The 25,769-nt window shown below is 33.1% G+C and overlaps 1 protein-coding gene across 2 annotated transcripts in view; it reads right to left on the minus strand.

Moving 5' to 3' along the window:
• The window catches only part of LOC126880396 (alpha-mannosidase 2), a 128,942-nt gene that overhangs the window by 827 nt on the left and 102,346 nt on the right, over positions 1–25,769 (minus strand). The window contains exon 17 of one of the 2 annotated variants that reach the window (XM_050644233.1): positions 21,064–21,331. The exons of the other annotated variant lie outside the window; for it this stretch is intronic. Within the exon in view, the coding sequence (XP_050500190.1) occupies positions 21,188–21,331 (144 nt within the window). The 3' untranslated portion in view covers positions 21,064–21,187. Of the gene's footprint in view, positions 1–21,063; positions 21,332–25,769 lie in introns of those variants that run through there. 2 annotated transcript variants of the gene reach the window in all.

Here is a 25,769-nt window from a genome sequence, read left to right on the forward strand (position 1 = left end):
TGCATTAATGTGGTTAAGTTAAAGATCAAAGTGTATTATTGAAAACAGTTCGCGGTCTTTCATAATTTAAATATATATACAGAGTGGGCCAAATAAAAGGAGCCACCCCGATATTTGGCAATATTTATTAGATTTTAAGAAAATAAAAAACAGGTCAATTTTTGATCTAGGGGGGACACATTTTTACGATACAAACATCTGTCATTTGTCAACTCCCTCCCTTCCACTTCCCCCACCCCTTATTTTTAAATAGGGAATAGGGGTCGTGTGCTAGCTCATTTGAAAGGTTATTCAATTCTCTATTCAGTCATATCAACATCGACTTAAAAATGTATACAGGGTGTCCAAGAAAAATTATTTTGAATTAAATTAATTGACACAAAAAGAAGAATGTATGTAATTTATTTAACTCAGAACACATTCCACTGCTCACAGAAAGCAGAAAAAAATGTTTTTTGATAAATAGACACTGCTTTTTGCTTAATTTTAATGTTCAAGCTTCCACCCATCTGCCACTTGGTAGGTTGAATATTGAATTTAAGCAACAAACAGTGTTTATTTATCAAATAAACATTGTTTTCTGTTTTTTATCAGCAGTAGAATGTATTCTGAGTTAAATAAATTACATACATTCTTCTTTTTGTGTCAATTAATTTAATTTAAAATAATTTTTCTTGGACACCCTGTATAAATTTTTATGTCAATGTTGATATTACTGAATAGAGAATTGAATAACCTTTCAAATGAGCTAGCACACGCCCCCTATTCCCTATTTAAAAATAAGGGGTGGGGGAAGTGGAAGGGAGGGAGTTGACAAATGACAGATGTTTGTACCGTAAAAATGTGTCCCCCTTAGATCAAAAATTGACCTGTTTTTTTATTTTCTTAAAATCCAATAAATACTGACAAATATCGGGGTGGCTCCTTTTATTTGGCCCACTCTGTATATATATATATAAAAAAATTAAATTACATTTTGCATATTTAAAGAACATCGCAGTGTTAGTATTGCTGTCTCAAAATCTCGTGAACCTAATTCATTCATTTGGTGACGTCAATATACGAACGAAACGATTGAATCTGACATTACTGAAAATATCAGGGTGCAGATGGGACCCTGTCGCGCAATTCGCAGCAAATAAAATAGTCGTATGTTTTTAGGCTTCATTTTATTTCGGTTATACATACGTATTTTCAAGGCTCACGAGGTTTTGCACCAACATTACTTAGTTCTAGAAGCCATAGGATTTTCACTCTAAGTTGGCAGTGTAGTTTTATGCAGCTCTGTGTATGCGGCTGACACTTTAAGTACAGAACAATTTCAATTTGAAACATACACCTATTTTGTCACTCCTGACAATCAGTTGTTACAAAATAAATGCGAGACCAAATGAAATCGTTGATTTAGCTAACAGTACCTAATGTTATATAGTTAATTTTTTAAGGGAGCAAGTTCTTGGCGTGCTCATAAGATCACATCGAATAAGCTAGCAACAACGAGAGGCAAAATCTCATTTAAAACACGTAGATATATCGCATCCCCAGAAGAATAATATTCTAACTTCAAACGCATCTAACATGCGACACTATTTTATAAGTTTGAATTATACAATAAGTCAATTATCATTGAATGTAATTTACAAATTGAATTACTACAATATTTTACATGCACAGACAACAAAAAATATTGAAATATGACGCCAATAGTCAAAACATGAATTTTTGGTTACGGTACTATTCTTATGTGAGTGCGATACGCATGCTACAGCGCATACTCCGTGTGCAAACATTTTAGAGGCGGGTTTTCTTCACCATTCTTGCATAGGTTTCAAAATTAATTGGTAATTATTGAATCTACGATTGGTCCCTTCAACTCGGATGACCAAAAATAATGAATTAAGAACGTCTGCTCATAAACATAATAAAAGGAAGAACTTTAGCCATATAATTAGAGGACATAAATACCATCGACGAAGAACAGAATACTTTAGCCATATAATTAGAGGACATAAATACCATCGACTGCCTAATAATACAAGAAAAAGTGGAAGAAAAGAGATGGATTGGTCGAAAGAAACTTCGATGATTGCGTAATATTAGACAATGGTTTAGTTCCACAGTAAAATAATTATTTCGTTCAGCAACCGATAGAGAAAGGTTTTAGGTCTGGATTCCGCGTATGAAAAAAAAGTTGATTAATAGCAAGCTGAAAATTTGTTAATAGCTTAAGGGTATCTAGTCGGATAAACTTTGATATATGGGAACACTGGAACATGGGCAGTTTTAATTGTGGAACAGGTTAAAAATTTGGAACGGTCAGACCACGAAAACGGCACATGTATTTTGTCCGACGTTAAACGTTTTGTTAAACTCTCCGAACAGAGATTAAACTCTCATGCAAAAATCAGACTGCTATTTATCACCGGTCATAATTCCTGTCATTTGACATATTCTACATGTTCCACTCATTAAAACGCTCATTTGGTGGTAAATAGCAGTCTGATTTTTGCATGAGAGTTTAATCTCTGTTCGGAGAGTTTGTCTCTTCTGTCGGACAAAATACATGTCGTGGTATGACCGTTCCAAATTTTTAACCTGTTCCACAATTAAAACTGCCCCTGTTCCAGTGTTCCCATATATCAAAGTTTGTCCGACAAGACACTTAAGAGGATCGGAACGTATTTTCGGCTGCAATGCTATTCAAATGGGGATTCATTTTTTTCAAATCCTGAGAAAACTAATAAGTATTTTGGAAAAATTTAAACGCAGAATGAAAGATTACGTTATTAGCGAGGGCCGAAAGTCCCTGAGAACTTCTACAATGTTTATTTTAATAAGTTACAGGGGTGAAAAAACTAAGAGAAAATTTAGTGTGATTTTTAAATTCAAATATCTCATTCAAAATAAACTTTTTATTTATTCTAAGGGACTTTCGGCCCTCGGTAATAATTTAGTCTTTCATTCTGCGTTTAAATTTTTCAAAAATATTTATCGGTTTTTTCAGGATTTGAAAAAAATGAACACAATGCCGTGGTAATATTTTACAAATCTGTCTTTGTCTTACAACGCACTCAACCGAATATAATATTGTCAGCATATATTGTCAGTCAGACACTGACAATCAGTGACAATTTTAAATATTTGACATTGCATCGGGAATATTTTGAGAAATTGATTAAATATTATTGATATATAGTGTATTTGATAAATAATTGATTTAAGACGTGAACTTAATAAAAAGTTATTTATTGTGTATTATTTGTGAAAGATCCAAGCAGAGAATACATCAGATATATCCTGTGATCCAAGTATTTTGTTGTTAGAGATGTTCAAAATTGTAAGCGTTCCAAAATAACAACATATTATTAAAAAATCACTTTAACACTTTTCCTCTTTTCTCGATTGATTATTAGTTTTTGTTGTACAAATAAATTATTATAATCACTGAAAACATAGTTAGTGAAAAAATTATCACATTTATTAACTGAATTAATAATTTGCAATTATAAAAATAACAGTTATCCAAGAACATTCAAAAGCCATCTCTTTAAATTAATTATGACATTTTCAAGTAGAATGACATTCTAGTAATGTTTACATATCCACACCAGTGTGAATTTTACTACACGTAATTTGCCGTGTAAAGACAGAAAAAGTAGGGATACACGTAAAATATTTGCGAATTATGTACCCATAGCCTTAACAAATTTTCAGTTTGCTATTATTCAACTTTTTTTTCATACGCGGGATCCAGACCTATTTCACGAAATTGTAGATATGATGACGGCCGAAGTCTAAATACGGACAAAGTACCTAAAGAATAAGATTCTTTTTAGCCAAATAAGCTTCATTAATAAAGACCCGAGACTTGATGCAAGCTCGTTGATCTGGATCTTCACAAAGACCAGTATTTTCTATGAGTAGCCACAACTCAACCGTAAATCGATCGAAAGTCAGCCTTCAGTCAGTGTGGCATCTACGATGTGTTAAATTAATGCTAAGTGTTAGTGTTATTTATTAGTCAGATAAACTTGGTCCTGTGCGACGCAATTTGACCATGGTTGGCGTTTGTCTTACCGAAATCTCCAAAAAAAAATCTTAACGCTTTATTATACAGTACGTAAATCGTTCAGCTGGACATAGGGAATATACATTGAGATAATTGTGGCAACTACGCTAACCTGTGTTAGTTGAAGCTTCTGTTCGAGTACGAGTTTTTGGTGCAATAGAGCTGTAGAACGAATAGAATGAGTGAGTTTTGAACTAAGGCTGTCCATATTTAAATCAAAAACACAGTTCTTTATGATTAATGACTTAATAATTTTACTTCAATTTTTAAAATATTTTTTGTTTAAAAACTAATTTCAAAACTAAACAGTTTTCCCATTCCCTTAGGCCAAAAATATTTAGCTACTATGTACATTGTCATATTTTGACGTTTATTTGTGTCAGTCGAAATGATTTGTCAATTTTGAGGTTAATGCCCCTTAATGCTAACAAATACATTAGACGATCGTCTAATGTATTTGATGCTAACAACCATATTATTATCGAGAGCTCAGTTGCCACAATTATCTCAATATAATACAATGTATGTATTTATGTATCTAAATATACACAATGAATGTTCCCTATGTCCAGCTGAACGATATATGTACCTACTGTATAAATGTATATACACGTTCCGGGAACTGTCTAAAATAATACTGTTCAATATAATTTAAATATTGGTCATGGTCGACAAAACTAATAACCTAATTAATAATTTTAATAAAAATGTATATTACAAAAAAGTAGCCAAATACATTTACTTCTGAGGTGTTATGAAAGAAACAGACATATCATTATTTTTAGAATTATTGGTTTTCAATGTGCCTGAATAGTACACTTGAGATTATGATAAACTTTTATTAGACAATAATCTGTTTTCAAATAACTTTCGAGCAGCTCGAAACTCTAGTAGATGGTTGGAAGAAAAGGTTCGACATAACAAAAGATAAAACATCATATCTTTAATAATAATGATATATCCCAGTGTCTTTTATTAGTAATATTTCACGACGGAGCTAAAAAATCATATAAAACCTAATTTTTCGCATTATTTCATAGTTTTACAACAAGAATGCATAATATATTCAAGTCCAAGTTTTTCCATTTAGCGAGAAACTGTAAAGGTTACTGCCACAGTACGTGATAAATATACAATGAATACATAGAAACATTAAGGCATGGGGACATAAATAAGAAGTGAATATTTATCGCGGAAAATGTATTAATAGCAATGTATTAACAGCAATAAAAGTTAAGTTTATACGAATATTTTCAAGAAAAATATGATACAGAAGAGAAGACACTACTTTATGTAAAAAATAGATCTTACAACACAAGTCACACAATCCATAAATGATCTACAAATGCAAAAATGACAATAACATCACCATAGTCACGTTCCTTGATGTCCAAAAGGCTTTCGATCAAGTCTGGCATGACGGAAAACAGAAAGCTGATTGACATTAGGCACCTTTACAACTGTTTATCTCAGTGACAGAACTGTAAAGTTACGTATCCATACGATGATGCTCCATGTAGCTTCTCAAACGGATACGGCATGCGCTCCCCTACATACAAACCGGTTGAATCGAAGAGGGTGAGCGCCGAGCGAGGGATCAAAAATCCTTTCAAGCACACCTCCACATATGCTGCCACAACGGGCTTCTATATGTAACAACTCTAGAACGGGCTTTTGTAAGTAACAAAACACACATCAACCACATACCCTGAAGAGGATTACAAAATCCTAAACATGGACTATTTTTAATAAAGATCATTTCCTTAAAGCCTATAGAACACTAGTCAGTCAGATAAAGGAAGAGCAGACGTAGGTTTTGGAACATCTACAACCTAAAAGACGATACGATTGCAGGAATAGCCTGCAGCCTTGTTTCTGAAGTAGGAATGACTGATAATGATGAATACAAACCTAGGCAAATTAATAACTGTGACGAGATAGGCCTGTCTTAGAAGAACATGTTCAACAGCATCTACAATCTGAAATGCTTAATCTCCTGGCTGTAAATTATGGAAGACCTATTATCTATATCTATTATTTATTAAAACATCGAAATCCTAGAAAAATTAGAAACATTATTTTTCTGATTTCTGGCAGAAGATAAGCAAGGCTAGGAGGCTTTATTAATATGTAATAGGCAATGCCTGTGGCGTGGCGTTTATTCCTAACACAACTGTGATAGTTTCTCCACTTAACCAATGTATTGTCAGAAGTGTAAAGGGCTTATACAAGATGAAGTAGAGACGAGTGTTCTTTTTAACAGAAGAGAAAAAACGCAAAGAAGGCCAAGAAATGAAACAGTGATAAGATAAGAACTTAATCATCCTACGAGAAAAATGGGAAGCAGAAGAAAAAGAAATTTACTTAAAAGAAACCGAATATACAATGTTACAACGGAAAATTTTGGGAAAGTTATACGGGTATCATTAAGTTTGGAAGACAAAATAATGTATTCCCCACTAATGGAAGCTAAAATTACCATAGATGCCATGTAGTTTATCCAAGGTGCCTAGCCTTTGGAAAAGGATTTACAAGATCCTTTTCCACTTTCAGATGACGTTTTTGATATTTTCTTGTCCTAAGTCTTAAATTGCAATAATTTATATTACGTAGTAGATAATTACCTTTCTCCTTAATCCTATGTGCTCAATAAATAATTTATAAAAGTGGCAAAAGATTTACATCAACAATTATTGTAAATAATACATATGTAGCAGTGCCGTTTTATCCATTGGGCGCTTGGGGCGGGCGCCCAGGGGCCCGGGTCCCGGAAGGGCCCGTAGGGACGCTTCCTTTTATTAATAACAAATTAAAGTCCGCTAAATAATCGAGAAATACCAGCAGAACTATATAAGGTAGGTGGCGACCACCTAGCAAGTCACATCCACGCGCTCATCAGAGACGTATGGCAAGAAGAGAAAATACCCGACGACTGGAAGAAAAGTATAGTATGCCCGATCTATAAAAAAGGAGACAAACTCCAGTGCAAAAACTACCGTGGAATCTCTCTACTATGTACAGCATATAAAGTCCTCACGTATATTATAAACCAGCGGCTCCAACCACTAGCAGAAAATATTATTGGAGAGTATCAGACGGGCTTCCGACGGGGAAGATCGACACTGGATCAAATATTCACAGTAAAACAGATCTTGAGCAAAGCATGGGAACACGATATTGATGTTCACAACGTGTTTGTAGACTTCAAACAGGCATACGACTCAGTCAAAAGGAACAAACTATACTATATATTGGCTGAATTGGCAATACCACACAAGTTAATAAGACTCATTAAAGCCACAATAGTTGAAACTCAGGCATGTGTACGAATACAAAACCACCGGTCTGGAAATTTTTTAACATTTCGCAGGGACTAAAACAGGGAGATGGGCTGGCCCCAACATTGTTTAACCTGGCACTGGAGTATGCGGTTAGGCAAATGCAAACTGGACGAGGAAATCTACTGACCAACCGAATGGTTCAACTGGCCGCTTATGCTGATGATATTAATATTATGAGTAGAACATCAACAGGAGCACAGGAAATATATGCAGAGTTAAAAACACAAACAAAAATGCTAGGTCTGGAAATTAACACAGAAAAAACAAAAATAATGACTCAGACGAGAAGAAATATAGTCCCAGAAAACATTATACATGAAGATGACATTGAAACGGTTGAAAAGTTTACATACCTGGGAGTAGAAATATATGCCGACGGATCAGAAGATGGAGAAATAAGGAAGAGAATAACGCAGGCAAACAGAGCTTATTTTGCCCTCTCCCATATATTTCGGTCAAAAAGTGTCCACCGAAATACAAAGATGAGAATCTATAAAACCTTAATTCGACCAATAACATGCTATGGCAGTGAAGTCTGGGTGCTGAAAGAAACATCCAAAAACAAACTCGACACAATCGAAAGGAAAGTACTTAAAAGGAGAATACTAGGACCTGTGAGGGAAAACGGAATCTTCAGAAGTCGATACAACAACGAGCTTTATCAACTTTATAAGGAAACGCCCCTGTCAGACTTCATTAGATTACAAAGATTGCAATGGGCCGGACATGTGATAAGAATGGGAGAGGATAGGCTACCAAAACGAGCACTGAATGCTAGAATGCAAGGAAAGAGACCGGTTGGGAAGCCACGAAAGCGCTGGGAAGACACAGTAAACAGCGACGCACAAGCCCTTTTAGGAGTCCGTGTATGGAGAAGAGCAGCCACAGACAGGCAAGGGTGGAGGCAAAAAATAAAGGAGGTCAAGGCTCAATTTGGGCTGTAGTGCCGTAGAAGAAGAAGAAATAATCGAGGACCATATTTTTTTTAAATGGAGAAAAAGACTACGAAATACCTGCGATTTCGATATGGTCTGATTTTAAAACTGATAAATAAGAACTGTGACAACTTTTAAACCAAAGAGCGATTCCTTAGAAAATTGTAAAATAATGTATGAAGCTGGAGACAAAGCTTATTATACAAGATTAAATGAAAGCAACTCTTATAGAGTAAAACCCAATGTAGGCGAAGAGAAGTGTTAAAGCTGTTTATTGTTACCCGCGCAAATTTTTTCAATTGAAAAAAAATAGTTTAACTGATTTTGGATATATTTTGCCCTCTAGAAATATTTGAATAGTTTACTCAAATCTCGAAGAAAGTAAATTTCATCTGAACTCTATGGTTACATTAATAACAAGATCATCAGTTGGAGTTAGATGGATCATCAGTTAAATTGGAGTTATAGACGCTGGCTTGAAAGAGCAAGTAGAACGCGAAGCTGACTATTGAGTAAAGGTTCTAAGACCTAAGAAGAGTTGTTGTCACCATTAAATTACTTGCTTCTCAAGGACTAGATTTTAGTTGATCCCGTGAGGATTTAACGAGTCGTCATAAGGGAAATTACTTAAGTTGTCTTGTATATCTTGTTTTGACAACTTCTTAGCTCAGAATTTACAGCGGAATGCGAATAAAGAAAAAGGTTCAGTTAGCTATCTGTCTGACCAAACTTGCAATGAATTCCTGGAAGCGATGAAAACAAAAAATGTAGAAACTTTTGACGCTGTAAATCTTTTACTTAAAAACTACGGATCCATCAAACATTTTTCCAGTTAAGCAATAATAGAGACAAAAAATCAGCAGTTAGAAGTGAAGCCAAGGCACTGCATAATAAAATGGATACCTTTGAGACAGGTTAATTTGGATACTCTATTGACACCGATTTGGGCAAGGATTTTAAAACGAGTGAATGCAACAAGCAAAACGTTAGAAACTGTGGACTTGGACGTGTCAATTGGAGTAGAATTAATGACATTTGAGCTTTGTTGGAGACGTAAGAAATAAATTAAGCGAAATTGAACCAGAAGACAAAAATATTTTTTGTGAAGGCAATAATCTCAAACATACTGTATAGAATTGGCCTTCAAAAAAACAAAGAAAAAAAAACATTTCTCGATGAAGCAGTTGAAAGTGAAACAATTTTAAAAGGACAAGAGATATTCAAAATTGGAGTACCTATTTATTGTTATATGCCAATGTTTCTCAAGATCGTTTAAAGAGAATATAATGCTACAAAGATGTTACATCAGCTGTTAGATGTTTTTTACGATAAATAAAGAAAAAGTCAAAAAGTGAATTAATATTTTATGCGAGGAATATAAAAAAGATGTTGATGAAACCAAAGAGAACTTGCATAGTGAAATTATTCATTATAATATAACGTTATGCTAAAATTTCAATAAACATTTGAAAATTTCGTGTCATCCAGGATGTAAAGGCAACTTTTGCCAATTTTTAACTTTACTGCAAGTTTATTTGACGATACCAATTTCTAATGCGTCAGACGAGCGATCTTTTTTGGCTTTAAAAAGAATTAAGATACATATATTGAAGGTCAAAGGATCAAGAAAACCTAGACGCATTATCACTATCGTATTGTAAAAAATGAAGAAGTGGAGCAACTGAATTTTGATAGTATTAATATGGCAGTTTGCTAATGGCTAGTCAAGAAAAAAAGTGAGCTAATTTTTGTCATATATTTTTTAGAATACGCTTTTTTGTTTGTCATGTGTTGTTCTGTAGAGCTTTCTGTTTTTTTATATTGTTAAATGTATTTTTTGGAATATTTTTTACGTTTGCTATTTTTCTCGTTTGTTTTAAAAATCTCTTTTAAAATTTGTAAAAATGTATGGGTTTTACAATAAACGTTTATAGTTAATGCAGGTTAATGCATGTGTTTTTTTTTGTTAAAAAAATTTACAACGAATAGCAATGAAGGGGGCCCCTAAATCTCTAGTGCCCAGGGCCCGAAGTTAGGTTAAACCGGCACTGTATGTAGGTATACAGTGATGAGCGCGCTAATAACCGGCAAAATAACGCACAAGATGGAAAACATAATACATTGCGAAACAAAAAGAGATGAAACTAGTGGAGGTGGAAATTATCAGTAGTATTTGCACAAGAGCTCTAAAATTCTATATTAATTTTACAGATCGAGTGCAATTTGTTGCGATTATTTCATGAATAAAACTGTTCAAAACCAAAATTTTATTGTAATTTATTTATGTAAGTACAAATTAGTACTGTTAAACACACAGTTGATATAAAATATTTTACGGTTGAAAGTCATCACTTTTATAACTTTTAAAACATTAATTATCATTAATGTCACTGAATGTATTTTTTCGTAGCAACGAAGGGCATCTGACGTAATATACTTGACGACGGGATATTATCAAAAATTATCGCCTTAATTCGCATTTCTGTAGCTTTCTATTGGTCAGAATCTCCTATGAATGAAATAATCGTTATAAACGTATAAATAATTAACATTACACTACATAATTTCCCACCTTTATACGTCTGTGACAGGAATATTTTATAAAATGCTACTGTCATAGTGACAGTTGTTATACTCCTCTGATACGTCTAAAGGTGGGAAACTGTAATGTAATGCGAATTTATACGTTTATAACGATAATTTACACCTCCACTAGTTTTATCTCTTTTTGTTTCGTAATGTATTATGTTTTCCATCTTTTGCGTTATTTTGCCGGTTATTAGCGCGCTCATCACTGTATATATAAATTATTGTCAGCTTCTGTCATAACACACAAGAGATTATAATCTCTATTAAGTTGTTATTGTTAAGTGGTTTTCAAACCTAAATTACATTGATGTTATTATATAAATGCATTTTTAAATAACTATTAATAAAATTTTTTATAATTTATTATCCAGTGGTGAGAAGTAATATATTCCTTTGTTTTCTAAATATTTTATCAAAGATTCCCAAAAGATATATAAGAATCTATATAGAATAACTCGAAATAAATTTAGATAAAACCCTAAATGAAATGTAATTATAAACAAGTGCAATCTGCAAATTGATATTTAAAAAGATGAGGAATAAAAAAACGTGAAAAATATGTTAACCCAAAAAAACAAATCATACATTAACAAATTTATTATTGAGTTTCTAGTAATAAATTTCTTAAATAATAAACATAGTTAATAAGTACAAAGTATGGTCATCGCATGATCATACGACCGACGGTTCATATTCACAAAAGTTTGGAACGTTCAGTAAAAAAGAAAATACGATTTTATTTTTACATACATGCACTTTAAACATAAATCACCTTTTTTCTTTTTATGTAACATATCGTCGCCTCAAAGCAACAGTAGGATATGTAAAAAAAAAAAGAATGTGTGTGTACTTTGTACGCACCAAGAAGTTATACTTCATTATATAATTTCAACGAAATAAATTTACTTCACAGTTACAATACAAAAAATTAACAATACTTACCAAAAATTAACCAAAACTTAACAATGCCAAAAATTAAAAAAAAAAAATATGAATCGTCCGGGATTTGAACCCGCGATCTCTCGATCTCTGGTCCAATGCTCTACCAACCAGGCTATCAAGGCACCTCTTATTGACGTTTCGGATATACATAATTACACATCACGGTGACAAGTGAAATATAAAAATAGATATTTTATTATTGTACGCCCAAGGAAGACATATCCAAAGACACAAAAATTATAATAAATAATACATTTACCAAAAAACACTAATATATTATTTTAATGGCTTATTTGCGCTGATACATAATTTGAATTGTCAAAATAACTGTCAAAGTTTAAATACATAATTCAAAGTTTCTCTTCGAATTTTGTGATTTAACCACAGATTATTTAACGTAGATAAAATTTGTTCAGTCCATTCTTGTATCGACATATCGAAGTAATTTAGTACAGCAAAAAAACACCCTGTTCGGGACTGTGACAAGCCCAGTCCAGGAAAACTAATACACAGGTACGCAAATGATGATAAATATATTTTTCAAAATATGTTTCCATCCGGGATAAATACAGAGTTTAGTAATAATTCAATAACCAACCCACAAATGTATCAACAAGTCAACACACAAGGGCAACTAGCCATGAATGTACAAACCACGCCATATCTAATATCGATGTCGCAACCAGCACCAACTAAACCAATGCCACCTAACTTGTACCCTCCACTACCACAGACACAAATTCCATTAGTGCCGATCACATATCATAGTTCTGCTTCAAATTATCAATTACAACGATTGCCATCCACCAGTGAAGAAGAGGAAGAAAACAACGAACCAGCTAGCAGCAACGATTGGCAAGAAATTAGAAGCTCAAAAAGAAGAAAAATCAGAAAAACAACAGACAATGCAAACAGTACAAATATTATTGTAACAGAAAATAGATTTGAAGCGCTAGAAAATGAAGTAATCCCTCCCAAGGAGAACAACACAGCAAACCCTCCACCAATTTTCATACACGGTGTACAAGACTATCAAAAAATGGTACAAAAAATTAAGGATGTAGCAGAAAGGGAAGAATATCATACAAAAAGTTTAACTAACAATGTCGTAAAATTAAGTTGTGGCACGCCAGATACATATAGAAAAATGGTTAGATATTTTAATGAACATAACATTTATCACCATACATATCAGTTAAAACAGGATCGAGCCTATAGAGTTGTAATAATACCTTCACCACTCTACAAACACCGAGGATATAAAAAACGAACTCCTAAAACTGGGTCATAAAGTTCGAAATATAATAAATGCACAACACAGAATTACTAAAGAGCCACTTAATTTGTTCTTCGTGGATCTCGAACCGGCAGCAAATAACAAAGATATTTATAACTTAAGGGGGCTACAGAATAGAGTTATTGAAATTGAACCTCCCCGAACAACCAAAAATCGCATAATACAATGCATGAGATGCCAATCGTACGGTCACTCCAAGTCATATTGCAATAAACCATTTGTATGCGTCAAATGCGGAGGAGCCCACAATACCACAACTTGTAAGAAGACTAGAGAAACTCCAGCAAAATGTGCATTATGTGGTGGGGATCACCCCGCAAATTATAAAGGATGTAAACATTACCAAAAAATTTATAATATTAATAACAGGTATCATAACAGAGGAAACGTATTAAATCCAGCAATAAATCAAATACATACACAACCCAGAATATATACACAACCCAGGATTCAGAATCAGTATGAAAGTTACGCTCAAGCTGCAGCAAATAATCAGAACAATAACGAAGATACAGCGAGTATACTTACCAAATTTCTAGAAGAGTTTAAAAATTTATTTAACCAGCTAATGCAACAAAACAGTATGGTGCTCAACATGATTTCCATGCTAGTAAATAAAGTAAACTAACAATGTCAAAGTTCATAAGAATTGCCCAATGGAATGCCAATGGTCTTCCTAATCATAAAGAAGATATAAAACTATTTCTGGAACAAAATTTCATTGACATACTACTAGTAAGTGAAACCCATTTTACAGACAGAACCTACTTCAAGATACCTAAGTATAAATTATATTACACAAATCACCCAGATGGTACAGCCCACGGAGGTTCAGCCATATTGATAAGAGAAACTATAAAACATTATGAAATGCTAAAATACGAAACAAATCACATTCAAGCAACATCGATAAAAATACAAACTCTTCCATATGATATAACTGTCACAGCAATTTATTGTCCGCCCAGGCATAGACTTACAAAAGAAGATCTTCTACCCTTTTTCGAAACTCTAGTGCCAAAATTTATAGCAGGTGGAGATTACAACTGTAAACATACGCTATGGGGTTCACGCCTAACAACCACCAAAGGCAGAGAGCTAGCAAAAGTTATCCAGGATAAAAGCTACTCATTCCTATCGACGGGATCACCGACATATTGGCCAACCGATCCAAATAAAACACCAGACCTATTGGATTTCTTTATTACAAACGGAATATCTCAATCATATACAGATGTAGTACCAAGTTTTGATTTATCATCAGATCATAGTCCCATAATTGCCACAATTAGCACAACGGTGATAATCAAAAAACCAACACCTCGACTGCATAACTTCAAAACAAACTGGGACACATACCGGCTAATCATAGAACAGGAAGTAAATCTACTAGTGAGATTGCAAACTCCCGAACAAATAGAAACAGAAACTAATAATCTAATCAACTTACTTCAAAATGCTGCCAAACAGTCTACCCCTCAACCTGGACAAAAAAATTTTTCAACCAACATTCCTCTTGAAATAAAAAGACTAGTAGCAGAAAAACGAAAAGCCAGATCAATTTGGCAAAGAACTCACAGACCAGACGACAGGACAGTTTATAATAACAAAACAAGAAACTTAAAAACAGCTCTAGAACAGATGAGAAACAACTCATTTGAAAACTATGTATCAAACCTTTCGCGTCAAGATAACTCTATCTGGAAACCAATCAAAAACAAAAATAAACCAATAAATACTTCACCTCCAATTCGGAAAAACTCATTACCACCAGGACCATGGGCAAAAAGCAACAAAGAAAAAGCTGATTTATTTGCTGAACATCTAACTGAAGTCTTCAAGCCACACGACAATGACCAAGTACAAGAAGTAGAGCAGGAACTAGCCTTACCAATTAATCAACGAGAGCGACTAACTTTAATTACACCGAAGGAGATCAAAGATGAAATTAATCATTTGAATGAAAAGAAGGCACCAGGCACTGATCTCATAACAGCAACAATGCTAAAACAACTTCCTAAAAAAGGTATCATGAAGTTATTGTACATATTAAATGCAATCTTAAGACTTAATTATTGGCCTATATCACTAAAAATTGCCCAAGTAATTATGATACCGAAACCTGGTAAAGCTTTAACGGATGTTTCATCATACCGCCCAATAAGTCTACTGCCAATAATGTCAAAACTTCTTGAAAAGCTGTTACTTAAAAGAATTATGAGCGACCTAGAATTCCAAAACTGGATCCCAGAACACCAATTTGGATTCCGGCAAGGTCATTCTACAGTGCAACAATGCCATCGCATATCAAATGTAATTAATAGAGCTTTGGACAATAAACAGTATTGCACAGCAGCCTTTCTGGACATTAGCCAAGCATTTGATAAGGTATGGCACCCAGGATTACTTTATAAAATCAAAAAATCCCTACCCAACAAATACTTTGACTTATTAAAATCATATCTAAATCACAGAGAATTTGAAACTAAAGTGGAGGATGAACTATCAAACCGTAACAAAATTCAATCAGGAGTCCCACAAGGTAGTATATTGGGTCCACTTCTTTATGTACTGTACACATCCGATTTACCAACCTCTCCACAAACCACCATTGGAACTTTCGCTGATGACACAGCAATATTTGCAACTGAAGAGGATCCAAGAGCTGCAGTATTAAAACTTCAAGAACACCTAGACCAAATTGGACAGTGGTTAAAGAAATGGAAGATAAAAGCTAACGAAACTAAGTCAACACATATAACTTTCACACTAAGGAAAGACCAATGCCCAAATATTAGCCTTAATCAAGTCAACATACCACAACAGAACATCGTCAAATACCTGGGGCTTCATCTTGATTCTAAATTAAACTGGAAACAACACATTTTAAAGAAGAAGAAACAAATTGAGTTGAGAGTGAAAGAAATAAATTGGCTTATAGGTAGAAAATCTCGACTCTCAATTGAGAACAAACTGCTGATTTATAAAACAGTCATCAAACCTATATGGACGTACGGTATAGAACTATGGAGTTGTGCCAGCAAATCAAACACAAAAATTATCCAAAGAACTCAATCAAAAATTCTACGCACCATCGCAAATGCCCCGTGGTACATTTCCAACCAAACCCTTCATACAGACCTAAACATCCCGTTAGTCAGCACAGTAATTCAAGAAAGAGCCAACAGACATCACGAGAAATTGGAAGACCACCCCAACCAATTAATATTACCATTACTGCAGCCACTAAACAACAGAAGATTGCGAAGATTATGGCCCATAGATCTTCGCTGAAACTGAGGTGAAACCGCTGGGTGATGTACCTCATAACGCCATTTTAGTGTACAATAATACATTGATATGTGTTATTGTACTTGTTATCAAATTAGCTTATATAATATGTAATTATGATTGCTAATAAATGCTTACAAAAAAAAAAAAAAAAAAAAAACATAATTTGAAAGATTAGCAACGAACTACATACTGTCTGTCTGCGCATGCGCCAGGCAATTATAAAATTTCACCCTCAATCGTAAAGAAGTATAACTTCAAAAATGACTTTTGTGATATCCATGTCAAATGATTCGAAATAAACCCTTCTGTTGAGTGTTGAGTGTAACACTAAGATAAATAAAAAGTGAAAGATCTTTTTTATAATATTACATATCCTTGTGTAGCTTAATTCCCTTTAACCCAAATTCTACAATGCCACACTAAAACAACATACATATCACGCTGTTATATTTTGTCGTTTACCCATTTTGGTCACAAATATTAATGCAACACTAAGTTATCTTACGCACATATCCTACTGTTGCCATGTAGTTATTGCTGAATTGCGAATATGTCTTTGTTTATATTATCCGGCTTGCGGTCACAATATTATCTTCAGTACCTAGTCTTAAACAATAGTTATACTTTTACATTAATTAATTTTAAAAGGTGTATGTTAAGACTAAAAATGAATAAATCAACCAATTTAAATTGTAAAAACTCTGAGGTATCTAGAAGAAGTCAGTATTTAGTGTATTTAGTGAAGAAAAATAATACTGATTCTGATTTGCTATCTGGAATTTATCAAGCACAGGAAAAAGGTAAGTTAATATATTGATTATTTAGAGATAGTGTCATTAAATGATAAATTCCCCTTTAGAAATTTCGCACTGATTTAAGAAAATGCAATAAGCTTTTGCTTTCACAACTTTCAGCATCCGTTATTACCAAAACTGATTCTGAATGTCAAATTTTTACATTTTTGGAAAGCAAGTATGTTCATGTTATATTTTATGTAATAAAATGTTTGACACAACAAAATTATTTTGTTTTTTGTCTTGAAATGTGTAAAATTTTAAACAAAACTTCAGTGGAATATAAGTTTATATAACAAAAATTTACGGATATCGTTAAAAAACAGATTATCTTTTAGGACAACAGTAGGAAAAGTAATTTTTTTCCAATTATTTTTCACTTTTTTATGAGTTTACATAGCTTGTTATGTGATGTCCGTAAAGTTAGGTACTCAAACAAAATTCCATGCAAATCCATTCAAATATAAAAAAGTTATTAAGTACTGAAGTTTCGTGAAATTTTCAATTGCGTTTTTCTCGAAACTAAAATATTTGACATATTATCCTACTGTTGCTTTGATACGACGATATATCGTCAAACTTCTTATTGTAATGTGAAAGTTATACAGCCACGGAATTCGAACGACTGGACATATTCGATTTACCATCGGATTGAATGTTATACTTTTAAATCTAAGAGGAGAGAGAGAGAAAAAGATAGAGAGCTTACTTAAACTAGCCAGCGCGCCACGATACGTCACTGACAAAGAGCAATAGAACACCAGGCTCTTGTAGACCAGATTCACTTTTTTATTTTTAAATATTAATCTATCCAAATCTTAACTTATTTCAAATATGTTTTTTAAAAATAAAAATTTGCACATAGGTACTTTCAAAAAATATGTCCTACCAGCCCTCTATTAACTGTGGTAGGTATTCTACAATATTCAAGAATTGCTGCGTTGTAACGTCTATCTACCTTCTATGTATAACCAGCGTTTAAAAAACAATGGTACAGCTTTCACCACTGGATGTAAGTACGAATTGAAAACTAATTCAAATTGACTATAACAGAGAAATGAGAAGTTCCAGATTTAAACAATAAATCTGAAACTTCTCGTAGAACCACTTTCTGGTAACATCCTTAATCTCTGCCTTTTACCATTTATAAGGCAAGGAGACGACGAATAAAGAAGATGAAAGGGACTCTACAATATGCAGTCACATTCCGTCTATTCGTCCAGGAAAAATTCCAACGAAAGTTGATTCTGTGTACACAAAATATGAGTAAAATGGAAATAATTAAAAACAGTTTCATTTCGGTTTAGAGATGATGCACCATTACTCTGGGCTAATTAGCAAAATACATGGAAAAGTTATTTACCAGCAATTTTATTGCTGGAATCGAATCTTATGATTGTATATATTAATAATATAGATATGCAAAGTCCGCAGATAGTGTGCTACTTTTTTTATAAACAAAATGGCGCCCGAAATCGTGTTTTTTTCAATTTTTGCTCTATAACTCCAAAGATTTTAACTTTACACCAATAACACCCAAACAAAAATTCACCGTAATTAAATTCTGCAGAGTCGTGTTTTTTCAACTAAAATTTTAGATAAGTAATTGTTTATCAATAATTAAATAACTTGGTAATATAAAAACTCTTTTTCGTATAGATTATAATTTCAGAAGCCGATGGAAATTGAATGAACAGTTTAGCAACAATTGAATTGTTAATTAGAAATTTACGGTCCGGTCGCTATAATAACCACAATAATTATGATACATAAGAATAACTATGATTTTTGTATAAAAAAACACTGTACCTATCTAATTTACTTTACAGAAATTGGACTATTTAAGCGGCCTCAGGAATATTTTAAAATTATAAACAATTTTTTGGCTTATAAACAAATAGAATATCTCGGAAAATATTAAATTAAGTTAAATCATGAAAACGATATTGGAAAAAAACGGCAGGACGCTTATTTTAAAAGAAAAAACGTTTAATTGTGATGAGTGGTTCCTGAGATACAAACGGTCAAATTTGACCGGCATTTACGGCAAAGATGTAAACAATAGGATCATAATTTTTAAACCATCACCTTTTAAATTTTTGTCCCCTTTCTCCACACCAATTATCATATCTTTAAAATACTCATAACATATATTATTATAGTAAAAACTATCGATATTACGAGTGAAAATTGCCAAAAATAGCAAAATTCCAATCAAAAATGAGGTTGGAGAAAATGTAACCTCAAAGTTCAAAATCGGCTTCCCAAAAAATGCATTTTCTCGGCTTCCCATGGAGCAATTTTCTTCATTCTCTTTTTGTTCCCAAGTAACTCGAGTAGAGCCATCTAACTAACGCATTATTAAATGCCAAACTGGCTTTTGTTTTGTTATAATAGATTAATTTATTTATAAGAAAAGAAAACTACATATTTTTTCTCATTTGAAAGCTGTATAATTATTTAAACAATCTTAAAAAAATTAAAATTTTTTGTTATAATAAATAAATTAATTTATTATAACAAAACAAAAGCAAGTTTGACATTTAATAATGCGTTAGTTAGGTGGCCCTACTCGAGTTACTTGGGAACAAAAAGAGAATGAAGAAAATTGTTCCATGGGAAGCCGAGAAAATGTATGAGTATTTTAAAGATATGAAAATTGGTGTGGAGAAAGAGGACAAACATAAAAAGGTGATGGTTCGAAAATTATGATCCTATTGTTGATATTTTTGCCTTAAATGCCGGTCAACTTTTACCGGTTGTATCTCAGGAACCACTCATCGCAATTAAACGTTTTTTCTTTTAAAGAAGCGTCCTGCCGCTTTTTTCAAATACCGTTTTCACAATTTAATTTAGTTTAATATTTCCCGAGATATTTTATTTGTTTATAAGCCAAAAAATTGTTTATAATTTTAAAATATTCCTGAGGCCGCTTAAATAGTCCAATTTCAATACTGCAAAGTACATTAGATAGGTACAGTGTCTTTTTATACAAAAACCATAGTTACTCTTGTGTATCGTAATTATTGTGGTTATTATGCGACCGCAAATTTTTAATTAACAATTCAATTGTTGCTAAACTGTTCAGCAATTTCCGTCGGCTTCTGGAATTATAATCTATACGAAAAGAGCTTTTATTTAATTTAATTATTGATAGACAATTACTTATCTAAAATTTTAGTTGAAAATTAAAGATTTTGTTGGAAAAACCCGCATTTTCCGGGGAAAACTTTCGTCGAAGTAAATCGGGAAAAACACGACTCTGCAAAATTTAATTACGATGAATTTTTGTTTGGGTGTTTTTGGTTTAAAGTTAAAAACTTTGGAGTTATAGAGCAAAAATTGAAATAAACACGATTTTCGGGCGCAATTTTGTTTATAAAACAAGTAGCACACTATCTGCGGACTTTGCATATCTATATTATTAATATATACAATCATAAGATTCGATTCGAGCAATAACATTGCTGGTAAATAACTTTTCCCAAAAATGGTCTATTCTCCGATAATCTGCCCAGACTACATGCACAATATGCACATACATACGTTTCTGTCTCTCCAGACGTCTTCAGTGGGACTACATGAACACCTCTGAATCGAAACAAAATCAAGCTGATTATTTAAGCAGAATTATGGAAATAATTCTGCTTATCGGACGCTCGGTAGCGGCATCTATTAATAGAGGTTGCTATTAAAATGTCCTTTTCTGTATAAAAACAATATCACTACATTTAACTGTTAAAATTAGTATCGCTAATTCAGGTATATGTAAAAATAAAATTTCTGAAAAAACACAAACAACCATAATCAAAAAATATATACTCGTATATGCTTTACGATGCGTAGAAAATTTCAGTTTTCTATTAATCTCGATACTATATTGCAGCAATAAAAAAATTGACTAATCAAACACACAATCATTCATTTCACACAACAAACGCTTTCATTTCCATTGGACATATACTAATTGGATTTTCTACTTTTACATCACGATATAGCTGTAGGAATGATAGAGATGCTTGTGATATATTCTTTAGTCTGCCTACAGGAACGAGTCCATCAATAGAAACCTGCAAATAATATTATGGTTAAAAATTATGTATTAAATATGAAAATTTTAATTGCATTTTGTAAAACGTAAGTAAAAACAATATGAATGTATAGTATATTTCACGAATTTGCTACTATTTTGGGTTAGGGATGGAAGCTTTGACTTCCATCAGCTAGAGGCTACATCAGCGCGTCATCGATATTTTTTTTTTCGAAAGTTCTGCGAACTTTCAACAGTGCGTCGGCAGTACGACAGTGACACTATACTGTCAAAAACGAAGGTGTAATATTGTGATATAGTTGTTCCATTTTATCTTTGCCCATGCCTCATGATTCATGATTCATTTTCAAACAAATTAAATCAAAACATAAAGTGAAACGTACGTCGACTTGTAGTATCATTGATACGTACTGTCAGTGGTAATATTATGGAAATGGCTTTTATTCCGTGGACGTATTTTATAAAATTATTTTATTGAAATATGTATTTAATCTTTTTTCAATATTGAGGTATTGTTCAAGCAATCTATATAGTGTAATATGTAAGATTTGTAGCTTTGGGTAGTTCTTCTTTAAGCTATTATAGGCCGGCAGCTGGTTTTTTCTGGTAATTAAATATGTAGTTAAGAATATTTATTTATACTTAGGTAAATACCGTTAAAGCAGAACATAACATCGTATGTGTTAAAATTAATTTTATCAATTTTTTAATTACATTTAACCTCACAGGGACCCTCCCTCTTACCGCATGCTTGCGTTAATAACTGATGTAGAATAGCTTTTATAATTAATCTTGTTATTGTTAGAATTATTGATACTAAAAGAACTTTATAAAAACACAGTTAGATCTAAAATTACTTTAGGTATACAGTTCAAAACTTTTAAAATTCAGCACAAAATGCAAGCATTTCCCCGTTTTTTTTTTATTTATTAAAAATACAAAATCTAAAAATATTTTTTTAACAGAGTCTTTTCATTACTACACTTATGCTTGGAAAATGAATTGCACAACACAACAATTAAAATACTGATACACAGTGGCGGCTCGTGGTAATTTAAGAAGGGTATTCAATTAAAGAATGTAATTATACGAACGGTGAATACGCGCCGCAGGCGAAAAATTTTTGGGGCCTCGCCAAAAGATGTTCTGTAAAATGAAACCTATCTTTGACCCCATTAGTCAGGATGTCACACACTTTTTTTTGTTTTGTGCAGAATATGATACCTACTGAATGATGGCGCTTCTTCGGTGGTGAAGGTGGAGGCAGAAGTTACGAATAATGAAATGGCTTTGTCAAAACTGTTTAAAAATCCGTTTATTTTAACGGCATCCAAAGACCGAGATTGAAATTATAGTTTTATTCTTTGAAAATACTAAACATGGAAAACAAAATAAAGAATGTAGTTTATCACACCCACATAATCACTATTTTTTCTATATTGTTCAACTTTAAAACAATGTTTAAACTTTTTGTTTCTTATTGCACATTCTTGTACCAATGCAACTATGTTGCATTTTCTTTTATAAACTTTACTGAATAAGGCTCCACCATCCTAAAAAAACTACCTACCAATATTGTATTTAATAAAATCCCACAACAGAAAATGCCAAACTGTGAATCGAAACGCTTCGCCCCGGTCTCTGTGTGCAGTGCACAAATGGTCAATGTTTTAAGATAGGATAATCCCTGGTTCACGGATTTAAGAGCTCTCGATCTTCTATAGGGTTACTGTATAGTGGCTGGGTTCAATTTGAATTCTGCACTTACCACGTGCATCTAGCGTAGCTTCTTCTTCTTCTTCTTGACTGGCTTTACAACTCGGGGTGAGTCTTCGCCGCATCCACTATGGCCCTCCATCGTCTGCGATCTTGCGCTTCGATTTGCCATTGTTGTACCCCAATCCTAGATAGATCGGTTTCAACATCATCCTTCCATCTTTTTCTGGGACGGCCCACTGATCTTCTACCGTCTGGTCTCTCGAAGAACACTGTCTTTAGCACTCTGTCTTCCTCTGATCTTACTACATGACCTGCCCATCTTATCCGATTAGCTTTTATATGTCTGACGATGTTTTCAGTACCATATAGAGTCACCAATTCAGCATTGCGGCGCCTTCTCCACTCTCCTGTCAATTTATCTCTTTGAGGACCAAATATCATTCTGAGGACTTTCCTTTCATCTAGCGTAGCGGTGTTGTGCAAACAAATTATGTGATTAATAAATACAGTTATATTTTAATGATACTATGATATTTATGAGATTTAAGAAAAAATATTTTATTGGTATTTATGAGATTTTTAAAAATATGTATTTTAATGAAATTTGATTGGGTGTTCACTGCACAAGTGAACCAATGGAGAAACCGCCCCTGCTGATACACTTAACTCATTTTCTCCTTCTTCCGTATTTTCTTCGTCACTATCATCACCCAATTCAATAATAAATTTATTTCCCCAATTAATGTGGAAGTGCCCAATCTTCTTATAATATTCTTCCACTTTGATCACTTTGGCGATTCTTTTCTGCCAGTCTACTTTGGTAATATTGGCTACTTCTTTTTTAATTATCTCAATTACCTTTTTGTCAAATTTAGGAAATGTATTTGAACGCCTTATACTTGGTTTGAATTGTCCCCAAATTAACTCAATAGGATTGAAAACACAAAAATAGGAGGGAAGTCTCAATATAGTGTGTCCATGCTTTTCGGCAATACTAGAGCGTATAATTTTCTAAATTGCTTCGTGTGTAGAACTTCAATAAGTTGTTTTTTTGTGTAAAAATCTTCGAAATACAAATCATTTTCCATTAAAAAATTTTGCAGGTCAGCTTATTCTTTGAAGATGTATTTGGTATTTTGGTGAGCTGTCGGGAATGATGGGAAGCGTTGTCAAGCACTATTACGCTGTTTGTCTCCAAGTTTGGTATCAGCGAGTTTTCAAACCAATCTTCAAAAATGTCAGCTTCCATATTCTTGTGGTAGTCAACGTTACAATCTTCCATTTTCTTCCCACATAATTTTAAAGCATTCGGAACCCATCCCTCACATCCTCCGAAATGTATGCACACAGTTTTGAAGAGTTTTCTCACAGCAGTTCATATTTCGACCGGTTGTTTCCAATTTATTTCTTATTATTTCTATTGTAGGTATTTCATTGCTTTTGTAGCAGTCGTATATTGTGGTTTTCAATAGTTTTACAAGTAACGGATTTAAAGGTTTTGAAAATTTGTAGTCACATCGTTTCTTGCGACGATACGGTTCATTTTTAACTATTTTATATACAGTAGAAAGTGGAATTTCTGTTAAACCAGAGGTGGCTTGTGCCAATAGTGTTTCATCGAAGCCGAATTTCGTACGTAGATTTTTGTATACATTCAAACATACTTGCTGTGTTTCAGCATTTAAATGCATTCGAATCTTCTTTACGGGCACTTTTTTTTAGTAATTACATTCACACTAGCACTGGCAATTTCTACAATATCAGCGTTATCGTACGCGATATTTACATTATCCTACGGGCGCGACATCACTATTCACATTAATTAAATTACAATAATCAACACTACACTCTCCAAACGAAATACTAAACCAATATTCAAAATAATTACAGCAAACAAAACACTCGAATCACTTAACACACGTACACTCCAGTACTAATACACTGCTAGCTACCGAACTAAAACTACTATCGATTTGCACGAAACTTGTGGATAGATGGGAGGTCTGGGCTTAAAAACACAGATGGGTTCAAAGGGCCGCTTCTTAAACGTTTGACCTAAATATCTTTATTTGAAGAATATCATATTTCACCGGCTTAAAGCTATTCCACAATATGTTTTACTTGGACAATAACATATGATTCATGTAAACTTGGAAGCAGTTTTTCTTTCAACCATTTTACGAACATTTCCGTATATTTATCGTGATAATCAATCCATTTGAATTTTGGCGAAGACACAAGATCCGCTCCATCAAAAGAACCAGATAGTCCACCCGCATGCAATATAATATGTCTCTTCCCCTCAGTATCAGTGTTTTTATGGATTTTATACTCTCGTCTTGATAAATTCGTTTTATTCCACTTTTAACACAAATCCACGTTTCGTCTAAATAAACAAACGATTAAAAACTTAATTATTTTTTGAACGACACTAGTTCTTTCACAAAAGGCTTATCTATTGTATTTCATTTTGAACCTAAACCCAATCTGTTTGAAAAATTTCCAGAGACAGCCTGAAAATTTAGAATGTATTTATGTTTTTTGAAGTGAAAACTTCTTTAGGGACGTTGTGCGATTTTTGGATAGGGAAAAAAGCATTGAATTCGCGACCGTCATTGCGACCGTCATCGCTTATGCTATATATTATTTGTATGTATATATAAATTGTATAGAAGTATTTGAATTTAAAATAAATGTAAAACCTATTTTAGGATGGGGAAAAAAGAGTTATTTCGCGA

This window comes from Diabrotica virgifera, chromosome 2 (assembly GCF_917563875.1).
Source record: "Diabrotica virgifera virgifera chromosome 2, PGI_DIABVI_V3a".
NCBI lineage: Eukaryota > Metazoa > Arthropoda > Insecta > Coleoptera > Chrysomelidae > Diabrotica > Diabrotica virgifera.